The sequence below is a fragment of the Genypterus blacodes genome, unplaced genomic scaffold (genome assembly GCF_046128005.1).
Source record: "Genypterus blacodes isolate CSIRO-AG114 ecotype Tasmania unplaced genomic scaffold, CSIRO-AGI_Gbla_v1 ptg000040l_1, whole genome shotgun sequence".
Classification (NCBI taxonomy): domain Eukaryota; kingdom Metazoa; phylum Chordata; class Actinopteri; order Ophidiiformes; family Ophidiidae; genus Genypterus; species Genypterus blacodes.
Genome location: NW_027466853.1, coordinates 1,005,330 through 1,028,873, shown reverse-complemented (window position 1 = coordinate 1,028,873; position 23,544 = coordinate 1,005,330). Strand labels below are relative to the sequence as shown.

The window sequence follows — 23,544 nt, the reverse complement described above, 5'->3', positions numbered from 1 at the left end:
TTTTTCAGTGGCATGAAAAGATAAAACACGTTAAAACAAACAAACCACAAACATTCCTTATGTTGCCTCCAGTTCTATAGGAGACTCACTGCCATTCTGTGTGTATATAACCAGTCTAGCTATTTGTAATTTAACAGATTCATGTATGTTATTCCTGCAATCTCCTTCTGCCCAAACACACCACAGAGAGAAGAGCCAACTCAACATTCTCCAAAGTAATACTGCCTGATGAACTGCAGACTGATGAACTGCAGACTGATGAATTGGGTCATGTTATGTAATGAATGTTTGACTGCTGAGAAAATACTGCAGAATTTTTTAATAAAATGAGAGGTTATTTACTGCTTTACTGAAGGATTTCAAGAATGTGTGAAGACATTTGAAGAACACAATTACACAACAAAATTACACTTACAAAACAACACAGCTTTTGATGAAGGAAAGTTTTTTTTTTTTTTTGTTTTTAACAGAAATGTAAAAAGTAAAACTATGCAGTACAAACAATAAACTCCACAACCAATAACTATACACTACACATACACTCATTATCTGTGTCTGTGTGTGTGTGTGCGTGTGCGTGTGCGTGTGCGTGTGCGTGTGCGTGCGTGCGTGCGTGCGTGCGTGCGTGCGTGCGTGCGTGCGTGCGTGCGTGCGTGCGTGCGTGCGTGCGTGCGTGCGTGCGTGCGTGTGTGTGTGTGTGTCAGGGCTTGGTATGATAATAAATATACTCATATCACAGTGGCCTCCAATGGCGGCAGCAGAAAGTCGCTGACTTTAACTGAGACAGTGTTTGTTTTTGTTTTAGGTTTTTCCTAAGAAGCTGGTGTCTTTTTCAACCTGGATAGACCACACACGCTGGGCTCGAAACACCTGGGCCATGACAGCCAACTACATCCTCACCATGGCTGATATTGTGGATATGGTGAGGCATTCTATTCTTTTTCACCAGATGGTTATGTTGGGGTTTTATTCCTTCTATGCATACAATTTGCTTGGAAATTACAATTTACTGACGAGTAAAAATGTGTATCACATGATCACAAAACAAATATCCATATCCATCAACCATGGACTCTCCACAGGTTCTTTGGCACTTATAGTTATTGATTCACATTATTCTTTGAGTTTATGCACGCATTTACTCCTCCACAACAAGTTCAGTATTCATAATGATTGCTTTTCTTAGTAGCATACTGTAGAAACCCTGCAACAGTTTCCAGTGAACATGCATTGGCTCCAGTTTTAGGTTTGCATTTGAACACAGCACTCCAGTTTAGGAGGATCAGTCCCAGTTTGCTGGTTTTAGAGAGTCTACCACCCAAACACCTAACTTACTATGTAACCTACAGAGTCATATTTTCCTACCCTACCACTAACATTGGAGAGTGTGTGCGTGTGAGCACGAGCACCATTCCTCCAATCCCCTTCTAACTTGCCAGACACATTGTTCCTCCTATTCTAATAAAAAAAAACGCAAAACCAGGCTTACAGCACTTGCATCTGTGCTTAGCAGCCCCGATCTCATTTCTACCAAAAGCGCTGAGTGACTATTACTACTACAAAGCAAATTGTTGACTGGCACACCAGTTGAAACATCAGTCTTCCTCTTGTCTGATACATCAAATGAACAATGATTCTAACATAACTGTTGTGGATCCTGTGGAAATTAGTACCACATTCAAATTGTATTCTTCCCTGTACAAATCACAATTCCCTGCAGATACGACCAAAATGAATCATGGCCAATCTTGGAAATCCAACTATTGATTCTGACTGGGCAAAGTGATCAGGTGGCATTCCTCCTGCATACAGCTTTATAGACACAGGCAGGACTCTTCTCTGTTGCTATATGCTAATGGTAGATAACCTTCAGAGAGAGAAATGTATACGTGTCGCTCCACATAGTCAGTGTTGGCACCACATCGTCTCCATGTCTCCTCATTAGCTGGCTGTCAGAGCAAAGTTGGCCAGTAAACATAGCATGTACACAAAATTGGAGGGTTTTCAAGAATATGTCTACATGCATATTCGAGACTAAGATGTTCCTCTCAGCTCAGCCTACTGATGCCAGGGTGTGATTGACGGTGTGTGTGTATGTGTATTAAACTTAATTTGTGACCTATCTTAAGATGGAAAAAAAGCAACATGAAGCATTTTGTTTCTCCAAACACAAAGCTATGATCTGCTGTATACTGTCTTGTTTCAGATGCTCTCCTTGCTGAATGTTCAGTGCACACACACACACAGGGAGTGATCCTGAAGATGCTGCAATCTATATTTTGGTAACAGCCAATGAGAATTCAGATAACATCATATTTGCTGTTTTGAATTAAATCCTATGAGTTTCCTTTGGTCTCCTCCTTTCGTTGGGTCCTCGTGTTTCCTACCAAAGTCTAGAAACATAGAGGATTGGTGAATTGTAAGCTCTAAATTGTAAAGGTATGAGTGAGTCTACTGTGTCAGCCTTAGGATGGTCAGCTACAACCTGCCGCCCAGTCAGTAACCGCTGGGATGAAGAGTGTGTGTCAAACTGAATGGCTAGATGGACCGATGGAAGCGTCGTGGCCATTAGTGGTACTGCATGTTAATAAGGCAAAGTAACAAGCTCAAAATGAAAGTCGTCAAGATCAAAAATATTTTAAAATGTCCCATAAAGAGATATCATCAATTTAAGATTCTCAAGCTAAACACTGTTGATAAAAATACATAAATAATAAACATAAATAAAAAAGTTCAAATGAAACACATTTTTAATTTGATTTCAGTTCACTTGCCCCTTGTTTGTGTGAATGCAGGTGATGTGTCCAGCATCAGAGCTACATGAGGCTGTACCATATCACATTTGTGTGTCTCAGTCTCGTGTCAGTAATCTATAAAGTACAAATGTGTAGAAACAACTTGGCTACAAAAGCCCCTGAATCTTAATCTTCACATATGAAATTTCAGTCTCAGAGTTTACAATGACTTGGACCTGAAACAGATACGAGTTAGTCACCTCAGCACATCCCAGTATAAGCAGCTCTCTTTTGACAGAAGTAAGCAATACAAGAGGAGGATATGGTGACTCCAGCCCAGTAATCCCAGATGACTGCTGTCCCTCAGGGTGTTTTTCTGTTTGCTTCACTGTCAGGTTCTGCTTTGTGTAACTCTGAACCTTCAGGGTGGCAACACAAACCAACATTGGCTGGCACTGAGGGCACTTAAAAGAAGGAGGTTATGTTTTTAACATCTGCTTTGACTCAGTGATAATCAGCTCCATGTCATAAGTATTAGCAGCAGCCAGTCAGCCATCCCCCTTTGCAACTTTTGGGTAATGTTATAGGTTCTCCACCCATCTAAATACAAGCTGCCTGTGTAAAACAAGACGTTCAAGACAATTATTCATTGTGTTCATGCAGTCTTGTTCACAAAATGGTAATCTGAATTCATTTGTGATGTACCAACATGTGCATGTGGGCTGCTGTTGAAGCTATCAAAGAGGAAATCAAATCAACACAAAATAACATAGAGTAGCAATGGTCTTAGGTGAAAATAAAATAGATGCAGAAAAGCCCAGAGAAAAACAAGCTACTTGTTATTATTACCAATTATTAATAAACAATATCATTAATATAATCACCTAGGATTGCATTATTGCCACACAGAACCAAAAACAAAAATGGTATCAGACATGATGTCCGCCGAAATCTGGTGGGTCATAACAGACACATTCAGTGAAATCAATGAGAGGTTGATCACAGCTGTCACTTCAGCAACTGTGAAAAGTTGCCAGAAAGAATAAGCATTTAGTAACAAGACACACAATACATCAATAATCAATGTATCTTTGTATTAAGTATAAAAGTAAATCCACCAAAATGGGAGGGCAAAGTGTCCAAGCTGGTGGATGCTACTTTGCCAGATCCAGATATGTAATCTATGCCTTTGATTGTGACTTTGACACTGAGCCATGTGCCTCATACTGGATTGATTTTGATATAACTCTGGAGCCTGTGTATATTTGTACAACTGAACCTTTATATGACTCTCATCTGAACCAACCACATACGTTATGTTCCAATATGGCCTCCTGGACCAGGCATTTGCGAGGGAGGACAAAACAGAGTCACGAGGCAATGTGTGATGTGTAAGTAAGTGTTTTGTCATTTGCATTGACAATAAATCAGGCAGCAGAAACAAAGAGCTGAAACTTGACAAAGATGAAAAGCAAATTCGATCCGCTGTTAGTTTTTGGAGTATTGTTCACAGACATACACAGGAGTATCAAATACCCTCAGAATCAGGGTCAGTATTTGTCTGTATACAATATTTCCAACACACACATTATGTAAAATGATATAGTATACAATGAGTGTACATACATAACCTTCACATGGACTATCAGGTGACTTTAAATCATACCTGGTGACTTCTATAGATTGTTTACTATAATATATGATGCACATTTATGTACAAAATGCATGTAATGTATAAAAACAAATGTACATTATATTACATTACATTACATTACGGTCATTGAGCAGACGCTTTTATCTAAAGCGACTTCCAATAAGTGTGTTCAACAAAGGTAGATAAAAGAACTTCAGGTCACAAGAAATCGTAAGCGCATTTCCTTCCAAAACCAGCAGCTAAGAGCATAACTAGAGCTGGAGTAGAAGTGCAATAAGTTAGGTACCAAGATGAATGAGAAAAAAGGACAAATTAGAAAGGACAAATTAGAAAACAGATAAGTGCATCAAAACAGATAAGTGCATCGTAAAGGTGTACATGCAGCACACATTGTATAGTGTATTTAGAAATAAAGTATAATACTTACAGTGCAATTGCAGCTAAGGTCATAAATTACATTATATAGTAATGTGGTGACATGTGTGCTGTGGGACCTTCAGGAAAACATGGAGATACTCCAGTGTGGAGACAGATGAGATATTCCTGCTCTCTTACACGTACACACGTATAGTACATACACACATTCCTCTCAAGATGGAGCTTTAATCCCTTAAAGATCATGAACTCATGATTTCCCTCCCCACAGGCCGACCACAGCCGGACCTTCGTCTCCTGGATAATTGTGAACATGTGTGACACTCAAAGAGGCCAAAGCCCAGCAAGCACTAGATACAACTAGAACATTTGACAGATATACACACTATCTGCATGTAGCAATAGAAGACCAAATGTTTACATGTTTATGGGCTTTACACTTCTTATATTTTCCGTTTTCCTGTCTGTCACACAGTGCCATTTTATTGTCTGTATCAAGGGTTAAATGTAAAAGTAATGCTCTCTGTGTCCACATATCTACAACTCTGTACTTATACCTTGTGTTCTCATTATCTGGATTGTGATCAGATCTCAGTAGGCTCTGATAGGTGGACTGTTCATGCGCTCACACAAATAAACAAAAAACAACCTACTAACTTGTTTGCATGGGAGCTACAACAGGTCACAACTTCCGTGAAATGGTGTACTGCACCTGAAGAACGCTGAAACATCTGCCTTATTGTGGCGTGGTGAATGCTAGACAGGTCAGCTAATCCATACTGTTTCCACTTTTAAAGATGTATGAGGGCCATACCAGTGTTAGATCATATGTAGTGTGTTGTGGGGTGGCCAGATTATAATTACTATTGTCGTCATTAATGACAAACCAGTAGAGACATTCACCAAAATATGAATTTCAGCCTTTCACATGTTGTTTATCACTGTGACTCCCTGTCTTGCATCCACAGCAGCTGTTAACTTCCTAAATGCACCACTACTTACACACGTGATCTTGTACATACATGTAAGTGCGTTTATGTGACAGGATGGGTATAGACTGAGACACAAGTTATATCCGATTGTTGCCTTAGTAGAAATGTATAGATCTTGATCATTTCTGTAGTTTAGTCTGTTTGAGAACAAGCTGCTAGAACTAGAACTAATTATTGTGTCTGTCACGCATTTAATACATTGAATTCAGCCAAAGCTAGTGAGTTTATTTGATTCAAAAAAGTTTGCCAGAACTTCACACCAGCACATGGAGGGTGCTTGGTACTGTCTCAGTTGGTTCAGTGGAGTTCTTAATTAATTCAGAACTGGGAAGGCAAGCAAGTGAGGAGCAAAGTCACTCTTCTGAGCGCTAGATTCTCTATTCCTCAGAGTCGCAATGTGACTCACCCAGTTTCATTAAAATAAAGCCCTGAGTCTCAAAACCATTCAGTACTTTTCTCTTTTTTTTATTGCAACTTCTCTCTCTCTCTCTCTCTTTCACAGTCTGATTTTGCCAACGGATGGCAGTGTGTAAACAGCAGCGGCTGTCTGTTTTGATATTGACTTTCACTCCTCTGAGATCTCCTCCTTTGTTCTTTAAGACTCTGTGCTGCAACGGGTCATCCAGATCCCAGGTGAGTCAATCATTTCTCTCCTCAGCAGAGCTGCAGGGGCCATTCTTGTTGTTCAAATGGAGACGGAGAAAGTGCTGTACGTGTCTTGGCCAAAAATAGATGATTCTGATTCTAGCCCACAGCACAGCTGGATGTTGAAAGAGACCACCCCACTGCTTTGGGTTCATCTCTTGTAACCACACTCCCATCTCAAACATCTGAGGTCTGGACAAATTGAAATCCACCACTTGGGCAGAAAAGGATGGTAATGCTGTCCCCATCTTATATCACTGCAGTGGCCACAGCTCGGGTGTTTATTCAGTTGCTGTGCAAAGGTGCTCAGTGAATTGGTCAGTGCAACTGCAGCATTGATTAATCCCTGACAGGGGCCTTTACTCGCTGCATAATATCGTCTTTAAAAATGAATCAGTCCACAGTAAGCAGGGTCTGCCACTTTCATTTCACAGTAGCAAATATTTTGAGGGTGCTTACCTTCTCTCTCCCTGACCTCCATAACAGCCACTTTTGTGAAGACTGCAGGTTCCCCAGCATTTTTGAAAATCAAATCCTGTACATCACAGCTCCAACTTTAAATACTGAAATACTCATCAGAAGAAAATAGATCCCAACATACAACATATCCACATTCAAGATGTTTCTGATGCCATCAGACAAGGGCATCACCTCACCCAGGCTGAAGGTGCTGAAGCCCTGAATCACAACAGTATGGCAGTGAAGTTGATCACTTGGATCAGGGAGCTGGAGGAAGGGATTGCATGTAGCTATGTAGATTACATACATATAGTCCTAGTCACATTTATAAATAAAACAGATTTTTAAATATTTGAAATTTTTTTCTCTTACAGCTTTAGTACTAAGAAAACAACTGCAGGTCACAGAGCCGGAGAGTGGAGCCTTTATTTGTGTAAATGGAATGCTTGTGGGAGCGTCTCATATCAAGCTCACAGTCAGTCAATATGTTGCCTTTGGCTCAGCAGGCTCATGTTACACCATGATTTTGGAGCAGAATTCCCCCACAGCTGTGGTTTGAGACGGAGGTGCAGCAACGTGAGGTTTGGTGAATTGAAAACATCGGAGAGGCAAAAGGTTCAGAACAGAACTAATGATGGGAGGGGCACAGGACACACACACACACACACACACACACACACACACACACACACACACACACACACACACACACACACACACCAAAGCTTTGAAGTAAGGAGCCTGCAGAATGACCATAACAGGAGACAACAGGAGCACAGGACACACACAAAAGACAAACATGTGATCAACATTAAACCTAATATACAAAAACAAATTAATGGAATAGAATATTAAGATAGTTGTGTAGGGCAAAAATTACCCAATAATAATAATAAGGACTTGGAACATTTAGTATGGCTTTCACTAGTCCGACAAAGATAGCTCACTCATTCATCTGATGACAATTTGAAGAGTCCAAACGTGACAAACATGAGCCAAAACTATTTTGTTCAGTGTTATATATGGAAAAGAGGCTAACCCTTGTAAAAAAAAATGTGTATTTATTGTTCCATTTACACATTGCATTAAAATGTGATCTGTATCTAGATACATTATCCAGATAATGCATGTAGTAATATGTGGAGACTGCATTGAAAACGATAACAATAAAATCTCATCTGTGAGAGTGGAGGTCTAACTCACACAGGCTGTGATCTGATCTGTCAGTATCCAAGTGTAAATACAATCTGTGCCACTGAGTCACATTTGTGAGAAACAAAATCCACCCACAATTTGTAAACATCTCCCCACTGAACTTAGCAAATCCTACCTGGATATAATGATATAGCTATTTAAAAAAAGATACTATAGCTTAAACAAACCCAAAACAAAAGGAAACATGAAGCGAAGCAAATCTTGAAGCATACGAGAGGAATACAAACATGCATTCACAACAAGGCTGGAAAAAATACTAATTATGCAGGAATCAAAGGATAAAAGCGCAGAGCTCAGCTCGTTGTGTTGATCAGTTCCCAGTATCACAGCTGTAGGTGTTGTTGACAGGTTGCCCCTGACACTGACACACACTGAGCACAGGCAGGCGTCACCGTTCCCATTTAGTCCGAATACCTAAAAAAAACCTTTTTATATTTCTCCATCCTGTGGGAAGAGCTGCAGAGGCAAGGCAGTAGAGGGGATTCTAGCTGTTTCTGTCCCTGTTCTCATTAGTGCATAGCCCCAACCTCCCCTCCCCCCGCCCCTACCCCATCCACACACACACACACACACAGCTCTAAACAGACGGTTTGAAGATAGGCCCAGTGTGCAGAGAAGAGCTGAGTGTAGGGCTGTGAGATGAGAAAAGCCCCTGAGTAAAGGAGAACGCAGGCGAGCGCTTGTAATTGGGCCCTGAGTATCAGCTGCCAAATATCTCCCGTTAGTTTGTCTCTTTTTTCACTGTTGCTCTGCTGCTGCTGTGGCATCTATGCATGCAAATGAGACAGGACCGATTTGGCAGAGTTTCTGCCCTCAGTCGGTCTCTGTCACAGGCAAAACAACATTCCCCTCTCTACACTGTTTCTCCCACTGATCACTGACACAACACACACACACACACACACACACACATACATACACACTTCCATTACATTCAGCAGGTATTTTCAGTGCATGCATAACAAGCTGCAGAACTTTCAGGCAGTGATGATTTGCAGCTACAAGCTATCCTATTATTTGTACTATTGTTCCCGCTTCATAACATGTTGTGACATCTCAGCCATGTGTCTTCATGGCGGAATAAGGATTGGATGTAAAGTGTGTTCACCGGCCTATTTACATGTTGCATTAAAATACCATCTATATCCAGATACATTATACAGCTAGGGACAAAGAAAATGTAACACAAGGTATTATCACAAAAAAGCACCAGCAATAACTCACTCATTCATTAGGCTTAGCTTTCTCTGGCAAATAGAGGAGGCCCATGCAGAGTGATGTCTTTCTTTTATTTTTTAACCACAACATAGCTTATGGAACATTACAATACAAAAAGACATTAGTGTTTAGACAATAAATCATGTTTAAAACTAAGCATGTAATGAATAAGGTAATATTCATTACATGAGTAAGGTAATAATAGGTTTTGCATCTCCCATAGAAAAGTCTGACATCTAATAATACAAGACTTCTAGGGTGCTGAACTAGTTCAAAAATACAATGAGGTGCCATTGGGATAACTGGTGTGTGTGCAGAAACATTGTTTGTTCATCCTGTGCAACTCACTGGGGAAAGTTATCATAGCTCAACCAAATTAAGCCTTTATGCAAACACATTACCTCCATGACAATTTCATTACCTCCACAAAACTATTACTGCCCTAGGTAATGCCCTTATGGCTCAGGGTCACAACTTATCAACTATACCAATTGAAGTATTAACCATAGCAATGTCTCCTGTATACTCAGAGCTATTGAGAAACTGTACATTTAGTAATGTGATCTGTTGATGCCTGAGAGCTGTGTGCTTTCAACATGGCCACCAGGGTGAAATGTCACAAAAGCCTTTTGTTTCTCTTACTTATGTTTCAAAGTGGTATAAAGGCTCTGCAAAACCAGGAGTGCAGTTTCCGATCCCCCATCTCTGTTGTTGTTTTGTAGCATCTGAACCCATCCTGAGGACGGACCTGCAGCCTTTCCCAGCCCCTGTGCTGTTCACAGGCCAGGTGGTGAGGCTGAGCTCACGCTGGGGAAGCTGCAACATGATGCTCACTCTCTGCATAGGCTGGGCTGTTTGCTGTCTGAAGAACTCTTGTCTTTAGTAAATTATGACATGATGTGTTGACAGACCAAACAAAGGGAAAGAGATATTCCCAGGGTGTAGGATGCCTGGCCTCCAGGCTGAACACACCACACTCTGTGTTCTCATACGGAGACACTCACACTCTAATTACAAGTTAACCAACTTAGAGCTGTATAAAATGTAAAGTGTGTTTACTTTGGCTCGGTACATAATACCTGTCAGGCCTACGTGTGATTTTCTTATGTGGATACTTGTACAGTATTGTTGCTGCAACTCCTTCAAACACAATAAGCATTGACATCTAAGTCTCATTAAGTGCGGCAACAAAATATTTTGTATCCTTTTATATGAATAACATTTTTACCCCTAGGGGGTCTGCGGAGGTAAAAGGTGTTTTTTTTAAACACGTTTTTCCCCACATATTTAAATGTCTTTGAATACACATCATCATGAATCCAACATGGGGCAAAAGTTGACCCCGCGGTCATCGTTTTGTAAAACTAGAGAAAACGTGAATAGCCCATATCTTGGACAAGGAAGGAGCTAGAGAGCTAAAATTGCAGACACAGCATCCAGGCTGCAATGACATCAATTGGTGTTATTTTGGGGCAAATCCGAGAATATTGAGAAAATCATGAAAAAGTTGACCCCGCGGTCATTGTTTGTAAAACTAGAGAAAAACTTAGAAGCCCATATCTTGGACAAGAAAGGAGCTACAAAGTCAACATTTCAGACACAGCCTCAGGCTGCATTGGCATCAAATAGCTCATTTGGGGGAGCGTTACACTGAAGATCTAATTGTCCCTGGTTCAATCCCAGGTTTTGGCAGAAAGCACCCTTGTCACAAAAATGTCAGTGTAACCATGGACCAAAAGGGTCATTTTTGTAATAGGCCCATATCTTGGACAAGGTAAGAGTGAGACCTCTTGAAATTCAAACACATCATCTAGATGGCACTATGATCATTTGGGGAAAATTTAAATTTTGATCAAATTTGGGAAAAATGTCACAGTAACCATGGACCAAATGGGTCATTTTTGTGAAAGGCCCATATCTTGGACAAGGAAAGAGCTAGAGCTCCAGAATTTCAAACACATCATCTAGATGGCACTAGGGTCATTTACTGCAAGTTTGGGTCAAATTCAACCACATCATCTGGATGAAATGATGAGATTCTCTCTCATCATCTAGATGTGGTTGAATACATGTAAATGCCCTCTATACTGCATATATGTGTCCTTACTGCAGTTAAAGACAAATGCATGAACTGATTTAATAGGATTCCACCATTCTTCATGTATTCGTGTTACCTTTTTGTTTGTTTGTTCTGTTGTGTTGTTCATTTGCGTTGCGTTGTCACTGTATGTGACAGTGTTGACAGTACCTCTGAAAAGCCACTGTCTCAAAGGAGCTTCCCCAACACTAAAATAAGTTTAATTTTAGGTTGTAAGTTGTGTGACTGCATGTCATTAATGTGTCCCAGCTGTAATGACAGTATTTACACCTTAGTTGTAATTCAACAGTGTAAGCCAGACCACATTCCTATATAGGTTGGGCCCCATTCCAATTGGACTGTGTCTATGGTAATTCTGGTTCGATAACATATTTGAATGCAGCTTACACTTCAATGCAACATGTAAATGATGCCTTAGAGTATTTTCATGCAAATCCACATGCACACTCAAATTTTCTAACCTTTTATTTAAATCACATAGTGTGAGTACTGTGCAGCCTTAGTAAAGTTATGCACTATGACTGACTAATTAGCTATGTAAGTCTGTGTGTGATCTCTGTTGGGCTATAAATGTGGAGCAGAGGCACAGCGCTCCGCACACAGCATTCCATGGTTTTTCAGCAAAGAATTCCTCCATTGCAAAATAAGAGAAGGGAATGCGATTGCTCAGGGGTTGGGAGTGGGCGGGGCTGTTCTGAAATCTGTCTCATTTGAAGTGTTGATAGTCAAACAGCCACAAAAAGCCGAGTTAATAAGCAATTTAGAGCTTTAAACCCAAGACATGATGAAAGTTTAATGATATCAACACAAATTGCCATCACATAATCTGCCCTTTGAACCATTTTCCACTGTCAGCATGAGGCGACCAAAACAAGCCTAATCCTCCTGACTGACATCTCCCACTGAACAGGCTGGGAATGGCTGCAAAATATGTCACAGTATTAATTAAGTGCATTTTTTCTTCTTTTCAAGTTTTTTTTGTACATGGATATGACAGGCAGTGTTCATGAGTTACAGAGGTCAATGAACGGCCACTTGTGTAATCAGATAATGGGCTAGAGTAAAGGTGAGCTTACACACACGTGATCAGATCTCACATCAGCCCTGTCATACACACGGATGTCAGTCAAAGCTGATCCATGTGTCTTTGATATGCTAACAGTTGTCAGATATTTCACATTGTTTTACTTTCATATCAGATGCTAGTTAGTAATTGATTTGGGTTTTTTTTATTCTTCACACAAAGCAAAGTTTGCAACTTTTAAATCGACATACCACCAAAGGGTAGCAATTCCCATAGTGTAACTGGTCACAGTGGGAGAAGAAAAATATACATATATTTAGATTTGATGATTTGTAGAGAGAGAAAAAAAGATTTATAATAAGTAAGATCTGTGGTTGTGGTATATTTATTTAATGCTTGTGCTTATTACCTTCAAAAGCAGAATTTTAGGAGAAAAATTGGTCAGAAATACCCAAATGGAATGTCAAGAAAATCTGTATTTATTTTCCTCATTTATTTAATTCTTGGATCTACATCAAACCTAATCATGTGTGTTTGGCACATAGTCAAATGTCAGCCACATTTCGCTGTCAACAGGATTCTAATTATGCTGCTGAATCATAAACAGAGGAGAAAAATTACTGACAAGATAATCCGCCTTCCTTGGTGGAGGAGATGATGATGATGATGATGATGATGATGATGATGATGATGATGATGATGTGGAGTATCTGAAAATGGTGGTTACTGACAAAGGTGCCCCTCTATCTTTTTTACATTAGTTTTCAACTAATTTTTATTAATGCAACACTGCCATCCAGTGGTTAATATGAGTAAAACATGTAGATTCTCTCTCAATGGGCTGATTTAATTTGAGGATATCTTGCCAAAATGTTTCCCATTAGGTTAACACAGTATATCCTGGACTGTAGAATAATTCCAGATGGGTGTTTGTGCTGCCTTGGGTATAGACTGTAACATCATACCAGATATGTGTTTGGATGTTTGTCTGGAACTTAATCCTCAGGCTAGATCACCAGACAGGGAACAAGTGAAGTCATGATTTTGTGGTCTGGGTAGTAGAAATGGAGGTGTGCCAGGACATCAAGGGAGACATGGAGAAGGACTACCTGTTGGCCTCAAAAAGGATTGGCCAGGCGACTCAGGGAGGGGAGGCAGGGCATGATCGCAGCTGTTATCAACAAGGGCAATGGACTACTGATATTGTGTCTGACTGGACTTTGAAGATTGCTGAACCTGACCAACACCCTCTAAGGAGGAGGACACCTAACGTTCTGCTTGGGCTGTGCTGCAAGGGCGGTCATGAGCTTCCTCTCTGGTAGATTTGGCACAGATCCATAAAAAACTACCTGGAATTATTGCTGTATTAAAGACGTACTTGATCGTCAGCTTCCTTTGCCTGATTATTTTGAGAATATGTTGAAAAGCTCTCGATGTCCACTTAAATCTCCAATTGGCATTTAGCACATGGTCATTTTAAAGACACACACAAAAAGTATTGGTTGCAATGTGGTGTTGCAAGGGTTATGGATTCCATGTTTCATGCTGGCCTCATGCTGTCATCTCACACGAAGAAGGTCCTGAGTTTGAATCCCACCGAGGCTTTTCTCTATCTGCTCAAAATGTAAAAGGTCTGTTAGAGTTTGTGGTTCAGTAAGCAGCAGAGACTCAGTAGATTTAAGCAGACACATCAACCTAACAGGCATCCACAATCCATGAAGAGATTGATAAAGTGCTAGTATCAAATCCACCATAAGAATAACTGGAGGTCAGTACAGGGGGGGCACTTTGTTACTGTTAAAGATCTGGATGCAGACTCATTTAGGAATGACCGGGTAATTTTAGGCCTGGATGTTTAAACCCACAGTCACCAGATTCAACACGAGTGGCCACATAGGCAAGGAAAGGGCCCTGAGCTTTGACTCCAAATGGCTGATCACATGACCCTGCAAAAAAGACACAAACATCTTTAGCAGGCAGGCTCCACAGGTGACTGATCATCATGAACCCACTTTGACCGTTTTACCCATCCAGACTGTTGTAAGCCTTTAAAGAATCCCTGAAGTAGAATGAGGGAATGTCAAGAAGTATACCATTGTACATGTCTGGAACTGATTCCTTTTCAACGATTTAAATTGAAAACTACTGATTTTGTTCTATGTTTCACTGTATATGTTTCATATTAAAGTAGGCAGTAAGCGACATGAAGTCATCAGTGTACACAAATAGAGTCATGGGACATTCTGAGCTCTATACTGGCATACTGTACAATACATTGTATGTTGTGTTCCTTTTAGAAAAAGAAATACTCTCCTGGTGAGGCTATTTTGCAGTGCTTCACCATTATGGTCCAAGAGTTATTTTTCACCTGTTAAGAGAACCTTTTGCCTTTTGTCATAAAATCTGAGGAGTGCCACTCTGTCCATGACAAGATGCCTTCACGAACAGCTGATGAACCGCTCATTTTACCCCAACTCAACAGGTTTCATACCGGTTCTGTGGTTTTATTAGCGGCAACGTACCGAGGGCGTTAACTCTGACATTTTCTCTCCTGCAATGTAAGTCTGAAAATATACAGCATGTCAGAGCGCCAAAACTGCCGCAGACCAGTTTGACAACCCTGATCCTTATGCCACGTTCGCGTAACACGCCTGCGTGTGCGTTCAGTTTGGCACTTTATTATCTTTGTGCCACAGTTTTAAATCAATCAGAGAGCTTAAGTAGTAAATTTCTGATTGGTCATTACAATTACTACAGTTCCTTACAAGCGATGGGCATTGAAGAGAGTGTCCAATCAGAAATGGGCTACTTTCTATCTCTGATTGGCGAAAAATTGTGACACTAAAGTATCTTTGCCAAGTTGAGCGCATATGTTAAATCCGTGTGCAAGATTTCGCATCATTGCTTAAAATATTGAATTGCTTGCTCAAAATTGTCGCACACATATTATGTCTTCTTCGACTTCTTCAGTGATTTTAGATATTTCCTATACTTAAACCAGCATGTGAATGCAGCATCCGCATATGGTGACATGTCAAAAAAAGTTTCTCTTTCACTTCCTCCTTCAGTAAAGCTGCCGTTTGTGGACAGTTAGTGTAGCTCGTAGAAGATAAAGGTATGTACACTCGACACTTGCCATATTTACCATTTTATGGCGAGCTTGTATCCTAGATTGCAGTTTTATATCACTTTTCTGTTAGGAAAATTACTGTTATCTGCGTTAAATGGGGAGGGAGGGAGAGATGCATAATCTTTATTTTTGCAGCAGCATACACTGGTTAGAGAGTGCTTTAATTTTTAGTTGTAGTCTGCCTCCCAACTTTAAGAAATTATTTAAATATCATCATCCTGGATCCAACCCTAGAGCTGAATCTGCACCAAAACATTACAGGTTCCTCTTTGGGCCACGCCCCACCCCTCCACCAAGCTTTTGTTGACATGGCGTGCAGATCAGTAGAAAAGTAGTCAGCACACTGAATTTCTTACTCCTCAAATATTTCTTTAAGTATGTATCATATATGGAAATTTGCCAGATGAAGACATTGTTGTTTGAAGCCTTGCACCTTTGAACATTAAATCTTTAGGTAGCAAGAAAGTTGTTGACAGACTGCTTTTCTACTGTGCTGCTTTGAAGTGTATTTGTCTTGCACCTAATCCCACTTTGGGTTGTATGTGCTCACCACTTAGTAATTTTTTGTTGTATGGAAATATGTGTCCATACACTGTTAAAGAAAACCCAGATAAATTAACGGTGATGTATAAAAACTTCAGTTAAGTGTTGAACTGTTAACTGAAAAATAGTTTATTTATTGAATGTTTATTTAAAATACTGTAAGAGCTAAGTCAAGTAAAAGTAGTATTTATCAATATTTTCAAGAAGTTTGAAGACATGTCACCAAAGTTGGGTTGCAACCCCGATGAGACTGTATGTGTCAATTGTCCCTTCTCAATGTGTTAAAATCAGCCAGGCCTCAGATCAGTCACATATTCAACTGTTTGACTGTTTTTATCTTTGCCTCACTGTGGCCAATTGTCAGGTTTTTTATTAGATACATCACATTTCTGACTCCTCATTCATTTATCCCTTATAGATGAATGTTGTGTCATAAATATGGCTCACAGAGAAGAAGGCGAAATGTCCTGCATGAACATCCTCACCTACCACAGAGAGCTGCTGGTGTCCAAGGTGAAGAGCATGCAGTGCATCCTAGACAACCTGTCGGCCTGTGGCTTCCTCTGCCCCGAAGACGTTGAGATTGTGGAGCGCACCGTCACCAAGACAGATCAGGTTTTAACTTCAAATTAAAGATAATCTTGCCCCTAAAACACTACTTTGAAATACTACATTTCCTTTTCATTTACATGTCAGTAAAAAATATAGTGTCATTTCTGAAACTCCCAAAAAATCTAAAACTCCTTGTTAGACCTTATAACCAATAAATGTTTTATTTTTGACGTTACAATACATTAGTAACTTATTTAATTGTTTTCTCTGATTATCTCGTAGGTTCGCAAAATCTTAGAGCTTGTTCAATGCAAAGGAGAGGAGGCCTGTGAATACTTAATTTACATCATATATAAAGTATGTGATGCATACATAGACGTCCAGCCATGGCTGAAAAAGATCAACTACGAGCCGAGTCATTGCATGGAGGTGCTGAAGGTGGTCAACACAGATCCCAGTAAGTATCACAGTCACTTATTCTGCTCCATGTATTATGAAGCCTCTTTTACTGCTTCAAAGATGACATTTAATAGCTTTTGTCTCAATTAAGTCTTATTGGATTTACAGTAATCCCAGTAGTTGAATTCTGATGAAAACATTGATAATTTGTTGTCCTCTGCTGGTAAAACTAGTGGTTTCCATTCCAGTAACAAGGCCTAGTTTTCTCACCCCAGATTGATTTACTTTTTACACCAATGAACAATAGGAAATCACTGAAGGAAATTGGAATAGGAAATTGGAATTAAATTAGATCAATGTGTGTGGAAACCTGTAATATTAAGTGATCTGTTTCCCCTTTTAAAGTCAGTAGGTACCGTGAAAAGATGAGGCATGATATGGGCCGAGACACCAGCTTCATCATGTCATATGGTCATCGGGTAGAGACCCGACTGGAAGACCTCTACACTGACACACAGATGGAACTGTTGAGTGCCAACAATGAAAGCCTTGGCTTCGTGGAGAGTTTGGACCAGCTCTTAGATGATCATGCAGTCTTCAATCACCAGGCTGAAACAGTCTACGTGATGGGGGATGCTGGTGTAGGAAAATCCATCCTGCTTCAGAAACTCCAGAACCTCTGGTCCAAGAAGGAGCTGCAGACAGATGCAATGTTCTTCTTTAAGTTCCGCTGTAGGATGTTCAGTACCTTCAAAGAGACAGATGAGATCTCCCTCAGGGACTTGTTGTTCAAATACAGCTGCTACCCGGACCACGACCCAGATGATGAAGTGTTTAACTATATTGTGCACTTCCCTGAAAAGGTTCTTTTTACATTTGATGGCTTTGATGAGATTCAGGAGGACATGGACCTGATGAATGTACCTGAGGTAGTGTCACCAGAAGAGAAAGCGCACCCTCTCCTGCTGCTTATCAGCTTGCTGTGCGGGAAGCTACTCAAAGGTTCAAAGAAAGTGCTGACAGCCCGGACAGGGATGGACATCCAGAGTAAAGTGATCAGGAAGAAAGTGGCTCTCCGGGGCTTCTCCCCAACTCATTTGAAGACCTACATTGATCTGCATTTCAAAGAGCAAGAGCACAGAGATCTGGTATCAGTCCAGCTTGATGCCAGCCCCCACCTCTGTGGCCTCTGCTCCATCCCACTCTTCTCCTGGATTGTCTTCAAGAGCTTTAAACACCTGCACACCATGCACGATAATTTTGAGCTGCCTGAAACTTGCTTGACCCTCACTGACATTTTCCTGCTGTTGTCCGAGGTCTTCCTCAGCCACTCAGTTGTGCGTGCACCAGGTCTGCTGAAAAAAAGCACAAGGTGCACCACAGAGACATTCAAAGCAGGGCTCAGGCCCCTGGCAGCGTTTGCTAAACTGGCACTTCAGGGTATAGAGAGAAGCAGCTTTATCTGCAACCAAGAGGAGATTTCAGCGTGCGGCCTCACAGAGGAGGACCTACCCATGGGCTTTCTCAGGCAAGTGAGTGAGTATGATGCCAGTGGATGCCCCGCTACCTTTGAATTCCTCCACGTCACGCTACAGTCTTTCTTGGCTGCATTTGCACTGGTACTGGACGAGCAAGCTGCTGTGAGCTCGATCCTCAAGTTCTTCACAGAGTGCAGCAGGAAAAGAGAGACCTGGTTGCTGCCTTGTGCCTCCTGCATTTGTGCGTCCTCAAAGCCAGCAGTAACCAAGCCATTTACAACTAATGAGCACCTTCAGTTCACAAATCTTTTCTTATGTGGACTGCTTTCCAAGGCTCACTCTGGCTTGATGGAACACCTAGTACATCCTACATTACTAAAGAGAAAACGGGATTTACTCAAATCATACCTCTCAAACAGTATAAAGTCCCACCTTCAAGGCTTGCCGCACTACAACAGCGAAGAAGGCAAGAGAGTTCATGTTTTACCCAACTTCCTATGGACGCTGAGGTGGATCTTTGAGGCCAGGAGCAAAGATGTGGCCCAGTTGACCGCAAAGGGCATCACAGCCAACTACATCAAGCTGGGTTACTGTAACGTGTTCTCGGGGGACTGCACTGCCCTTAACTTTGTATTGCAGCACCGTCAGAAACTCCTCGGTATTGACATGGATAACAACAACATAAGTGACTATGGGGTGAAGCAGCTGAAGCCATCCTTCTGTAAGATGACAGTGGTGAGGTAAGGGGCACAAACAGGACCTAATCCAAGACTTCAAACCCACTATATGTATTAATCGTGGCATTAATGACAGCGCTTCTATCCAGGTTTTGTGTCAATCACCTCACAGACAGCAGTATGGAGGTCCTTGCTGAGGAGCTGTGTAAGCACAAGATTGTGCAGGTCCTGGGGTGAGTACACCTGCAATGTTCCAGTTCAAAAAATAGTGAATATGTGAGATTCAAAGTGTTCTGATATACAAGGTTGTTGCACCATGCTGCCCTGATAAGTGAAGCACTATCATAGCAATTTTCTTACATTATGAGGTGCAGAAAAGCAGAATGTTAATGACCAGCTGTATATTTGAGAGCCATGGGTTATACTGCTTCCTCTGCTGTCAAAGCTAAATAGTCATCTCAACTCAGCAAAGGAAAATTTCATTCTGCACTGTCGAGGAGGCACAGAGAAGTTACCATTCTCTTTAGGGAGTCATGAAGATGAGAGGGTAAGGAGTGATGAGAGAAGGATGCAGAGCAGAGACTGATGCTTGAAGAAGAGGCTCAGTGTCACTAGAATGTCAGATCAAAACTAAAAAAACAAACAAAGAAACTTTTTAAAAACAGGTTATTAGATTACATTACATTACGATCATTTGGCAGACGCTTTTATCCAAAGCGACTTACGTTACATTACCACCCTTCGCAGAGGGGGGAGCAATTGAGGATTCGGTGCCTTGCTCAGGGGCAACATCGGCAGGGGCTTGAACCGGAGGGTCGCCGGTTCAAGCGGAAGCACTACCCACTGAGCCACTGCCCCACTGGTTCATATACAGGTTCATACAGGTTACAGTTACCATCAGAAACAAGTCTGCTGCATGGAAATGAGGAAATACTCTCATTCCCCTAAACTCTCAATCTCTTCATTCAACACTGCAACAGCTGTCGTTTCATTTTTCCAAGTGCTCATCTGCTTCTTGGGCCATAATAAACTTGCTGCCTCAGGAAAAACTGAAAAGTTACAAATGGTATCTTGACCTTAATTTGTGTCTCTGACTTCAGGCTTTACAACAACCACATCACAGATGTTGGAGCCAAGCTGGTTGCTCAGATGATTGAGGAATGCCCAAAGCTGCGAACCGTCAAGTATATTTTCCTTTTCGTCATGTTGCAAGGTGTACTGTATGGTTTAATCACTATATTTGTTTTTCTCTTAAAGTGTTACTTCTTTGTCCATAGGATTGGTAAAAACCAGATCACTAGTGTTGGAGGGAAGTATTTGGCCAGAGCCATTCAGAAGAGCACATCTATATTTGATGTGGGGTAAGACATTATAATTGTTTTACATCACACGCCAGGTCATCATAGGCTAGGCACAAAGTTGAATTCCCATGTGGAGTTTGTATGATTCTTGATGAACCTTAGATGATGTATTTGGTGTTTTCCTTGCAGAATGTGGGGGAACAGCATTGGTGATGAGGGAGCGGAAGCTTTTGCCGAAGCTCTGAGGCACCACCCAAGTCTTACCAACCTCAGGTAAGTAGGTAGCTATTTATACAAAGTAGTTTTGCCAGGTAAGGCAAAGTAATGTACCGGCTCATTTGTTTTTCATGGATCACTCAACACGCCGCATATACACAGCCATGGACGGTTGATGTGCTCACACTGAAGGTTTTACCCACCACCTTGTATTCAGTACATGTGGCAAGTTTATAGAGTGTTATGGCTTGAAATGAGTGGCTAAACGTCCAATCATGGCACACAAGTCGTCAAAGGCTCTGGAAACTTGAAAATGCTCCACCCAAAGCAGCTCTGTGAAATCCATTTGGACAATCGGTCACAACCGCAAAAGCAGCCATTTCAGCCCTCGCAGACGTCTTCTGGCTGCAGTTTCTGAGGCCGTGTATAGCTGGATAATGAATGTAATAAGTGTTTTTCCCACACGAAGGGTTTGATGTAAGCTCTCTTGTGTATATTGATGCAGCCTCTGAGATGATTTACATAACCTATTGATGGAAATGCACAGCCATTTGAATTTTCCCTAACGGAATATTCAGAAATGTGCGCAAAATATACTAAACATCTGGATGATCTGCCTCTGTATTCTAGTCTCTCAGCCAATGGCATCACATCAAAAGGTGGGAAGAGCCTGGCTGAAGCACTCAAAGAGAACACCAGCCTTCGGATATTCTGGTAAGATGATCATGTAGTTTTCAGCTCAATGAAAAATCCATTGTTTTTGCCATATTTTAGCGGATGCCATATGTGTGAGTGAGGCTTTAGTCAAGGTGTCATAGCTCATGTCTCTGTTTAGGCTGGTGCAGAATGAGTTGTCTGATGAGGCGGCTCCTCACATGGCCGAGCTGGTCAAAGCAAACACTGGTCTGTCCCACCTCTGGTAAGTGAAATACACATATAAAGACTTACCAACCTGCCAGTCTGCTGAGGTATGTTAACCACAGATGAGACCTATAGTAGAATGCCATAATGTCAGCATTGTAAGCTTCTGATCTCACCTGTATTGTATGTTTGTCTGCAGGTTAATCAATAACCAGTTCACTGTGAATGGGATCAAGCAGCTGGCTGAGGCTCTTTCAGACAATACAGAACTCAAAGAGATCTGGTGAGGATTTTTATTCTCTTATATCTAATTAACTCTTATGCTACATTGACAAGTACAGGTAGAATTCTGATTTATTTTCCTCCCATATTGCGAATCGATGCATTGTCCCTTATTATGAGTCCATAATTCATGCTTTTGCTTCACCTTGTTTGGACTGAAATACAGCAGCCCAGCAAGCCCAGAAAGGTGGATAGTAAGTCATTATGTCAAAACAAAAAGTCATTACTGATTAAGATAATAAGTCACTGTTTCCAGATAATGAAATAAACTTCCTCCCTCCCTCCCTCACTGAAACTGAACAGTCTTCCTCCCTCCCTCAACGAGACTGAACAGTCTAAAAAAGCCCATTTGTAGTCCCTCAAATGTGAAGCCCACTGGTGAAAAGCTGAACAGTAAAATATCTTTAGTGCCACCTATGTGTACTCCAGGCAGGTGTGGGGATTTTTAATATAGAGGTGCATTACAAAAAATTTCATTTGATTGTTTTGTCGTGATTAAGACTCAACATCTAATAATGATATTGTTAGCCCACAAATGTGAGAAAGGAATAGTTTTTATTGACTCTTGTGACAGCACCAATGTTGTGTTTTGCAACAGTACTGTAAAAAGTAAGTAAAGATTTGAGGGCACTAAGAACTACATAGTGCTGCCATACTAGTCACTGTCCTATTAATCATGCCATTTCTATTAATTCACCCTCTGAGCATGAGAGTACATTTCTGATGGCGTCTGGTTTTGTTCCAACAGTGTGAAAGGGAACCAGCTTTCTGACGAGGAAGAGAAACTGTTTGTGGCTGAGAAAAGGCTCCAATTCCACTGACTGGGTGACTAAAAGGAGCATGCAGCAGCTGAATAATATCTATGTATGTGAAACAAATGTAGATATTGTACATGTATGAACACAATATACCGTAATTTTCGGACTATAAAACGCACCTGACTATAAGCCGCAGAAGCTAAATTGAATGATGTGTACATATATAAACCGCACTGGACTATAAGCCGCAGTTTTTTCTTATGTTTAATTACCATATGTAAGGGTTCGTGCACAGAGGGGATTGTCGGGAAAGAGGTGGCTGTTTGAGGAAGCTCCCTTTTATTAACATTTCAACAAACAAGTTGCATATTTGCATAACGTTTTCAAGTGTTACCATTTAGTGCAATAGTAGCTACAGAACATGTGCTATGCTGTGTAAACTGTACTGTATCACATAGCGTTTCAGACACACAAACTTTTCAACTTTCAAACTTAAACGGTGCGCTCCCAGCGCACGTACCGGCAGTGATCTACAGCAGTGGTCCTTGGCATGAAAAAGATTGAAAACCACTGATCTACATTATAGCCTACAGTAGTACCCTAACAAAAAACAAAGCTTACAGCGCTTGACGAGGCAATATCAATTTCCATAATGAGGGTGTCTCACAAACTGTCTCGCTCTCGTAATGTCCGTCTGTCTCGCTGTCGTTCTATCTCTCGTACCATTCGCGGTTCCACTTTTACTTTTGCGCGCTCTTTTCCGGACTGTAACCTGTAAAATCCATAGATTTAGGAATTCCCCTAGTGGCCGTTAGCTGTAAAAATCCATAGATTAGCCGCACCGTTATATAAGCCGCAGGGTCGAAAAATGGGGAAAAAGCCGCGGTTTATAGTCCGAAAATTACGGTAGTAGTGTTAGTATAGCATACAGT

The 23,544-nt window shown here is 41.0% G+C and overlaps 1 protein-coding gene across 3 annotated transcripts; it reads left to right on the top strand.

Annotated features, from left to right (window-relative positions):
• The first annotated feature begins 15,439 nt into the window (after nt 1–15,439).
• Nucleotides 15,440–22,762, top strand: nod1 (nucleotide-binding oligomerization domain containing 1). Of its 3 annotated transcripts, none has more exons than XM_076148465.1 (12): nt 15,440–15,530; nt 16,507–16,703; nt 16,923–17,097; nt 17,445–19,257; nt 19,344–19,427; nt 20,295–20,378; nt 20,472–20,555; nt 20,685–20,768; nt 21,342–21,425; nt 21,547–21,630; nt 21,772–21,855; nt 22,603–22,762. In XM_076148465.1, exons 2-12 carry the CDS (start codon nt 16,527–16,529, stop codon nt 22,673–22,675), a joined length of 2,826 nt encoding a protein of 941 aa, XP_076004580.1. In that variant the 5' UTR covers nt 15,440–15,530; nt 16,507–16,526; the 3' UTR covers nt 22,676–22,762. The 3 variants fall into 3 exon arrangements, 2 of the variants coding, with proteins under 2 accessions (XP_076004580.1, XP_076004581.1); XM_076148466.1 differs by having other exon boundaries at nt 15,454–15,530; nt 16,583–16,703; XR_012963252.1 differs by lacking the exons at nt 21,547–21,630; nt 21,772–21,855; nt 22,603–22,762 and having other exon boundaries at nt 20,472–20,550; nt 21,342–21,422.
• The last annotated feature ends 782 nt before the right edge of the window (nt 22,763–23,544 follow it).

Excerpts from the sequence above, each read along its gene's own strand:
- nod1 (XM_076148465.1), top strand. The coding sequence starts at position 16,527 with ATGGCTCACAGAGAAGAAGGCGAAATGTCCTGCATGAACATCCTCACC. Across the intron at positions 20,379-20,471 it reads CCAAAGCTGCGAACCGTCAA|GATTGGTAAAAACCAGATCA; the intron begins GTATATTTTCCT and ends CTTTGTCCATAG. Across the intron at positions 20,769-21,341 it reads CCAAGTCTTACCAACCTCAG|TCTCTCAGCCAATGGCATCA; the intron begins GTAAGTAGGTAG and ends TCTGTATTCTAG.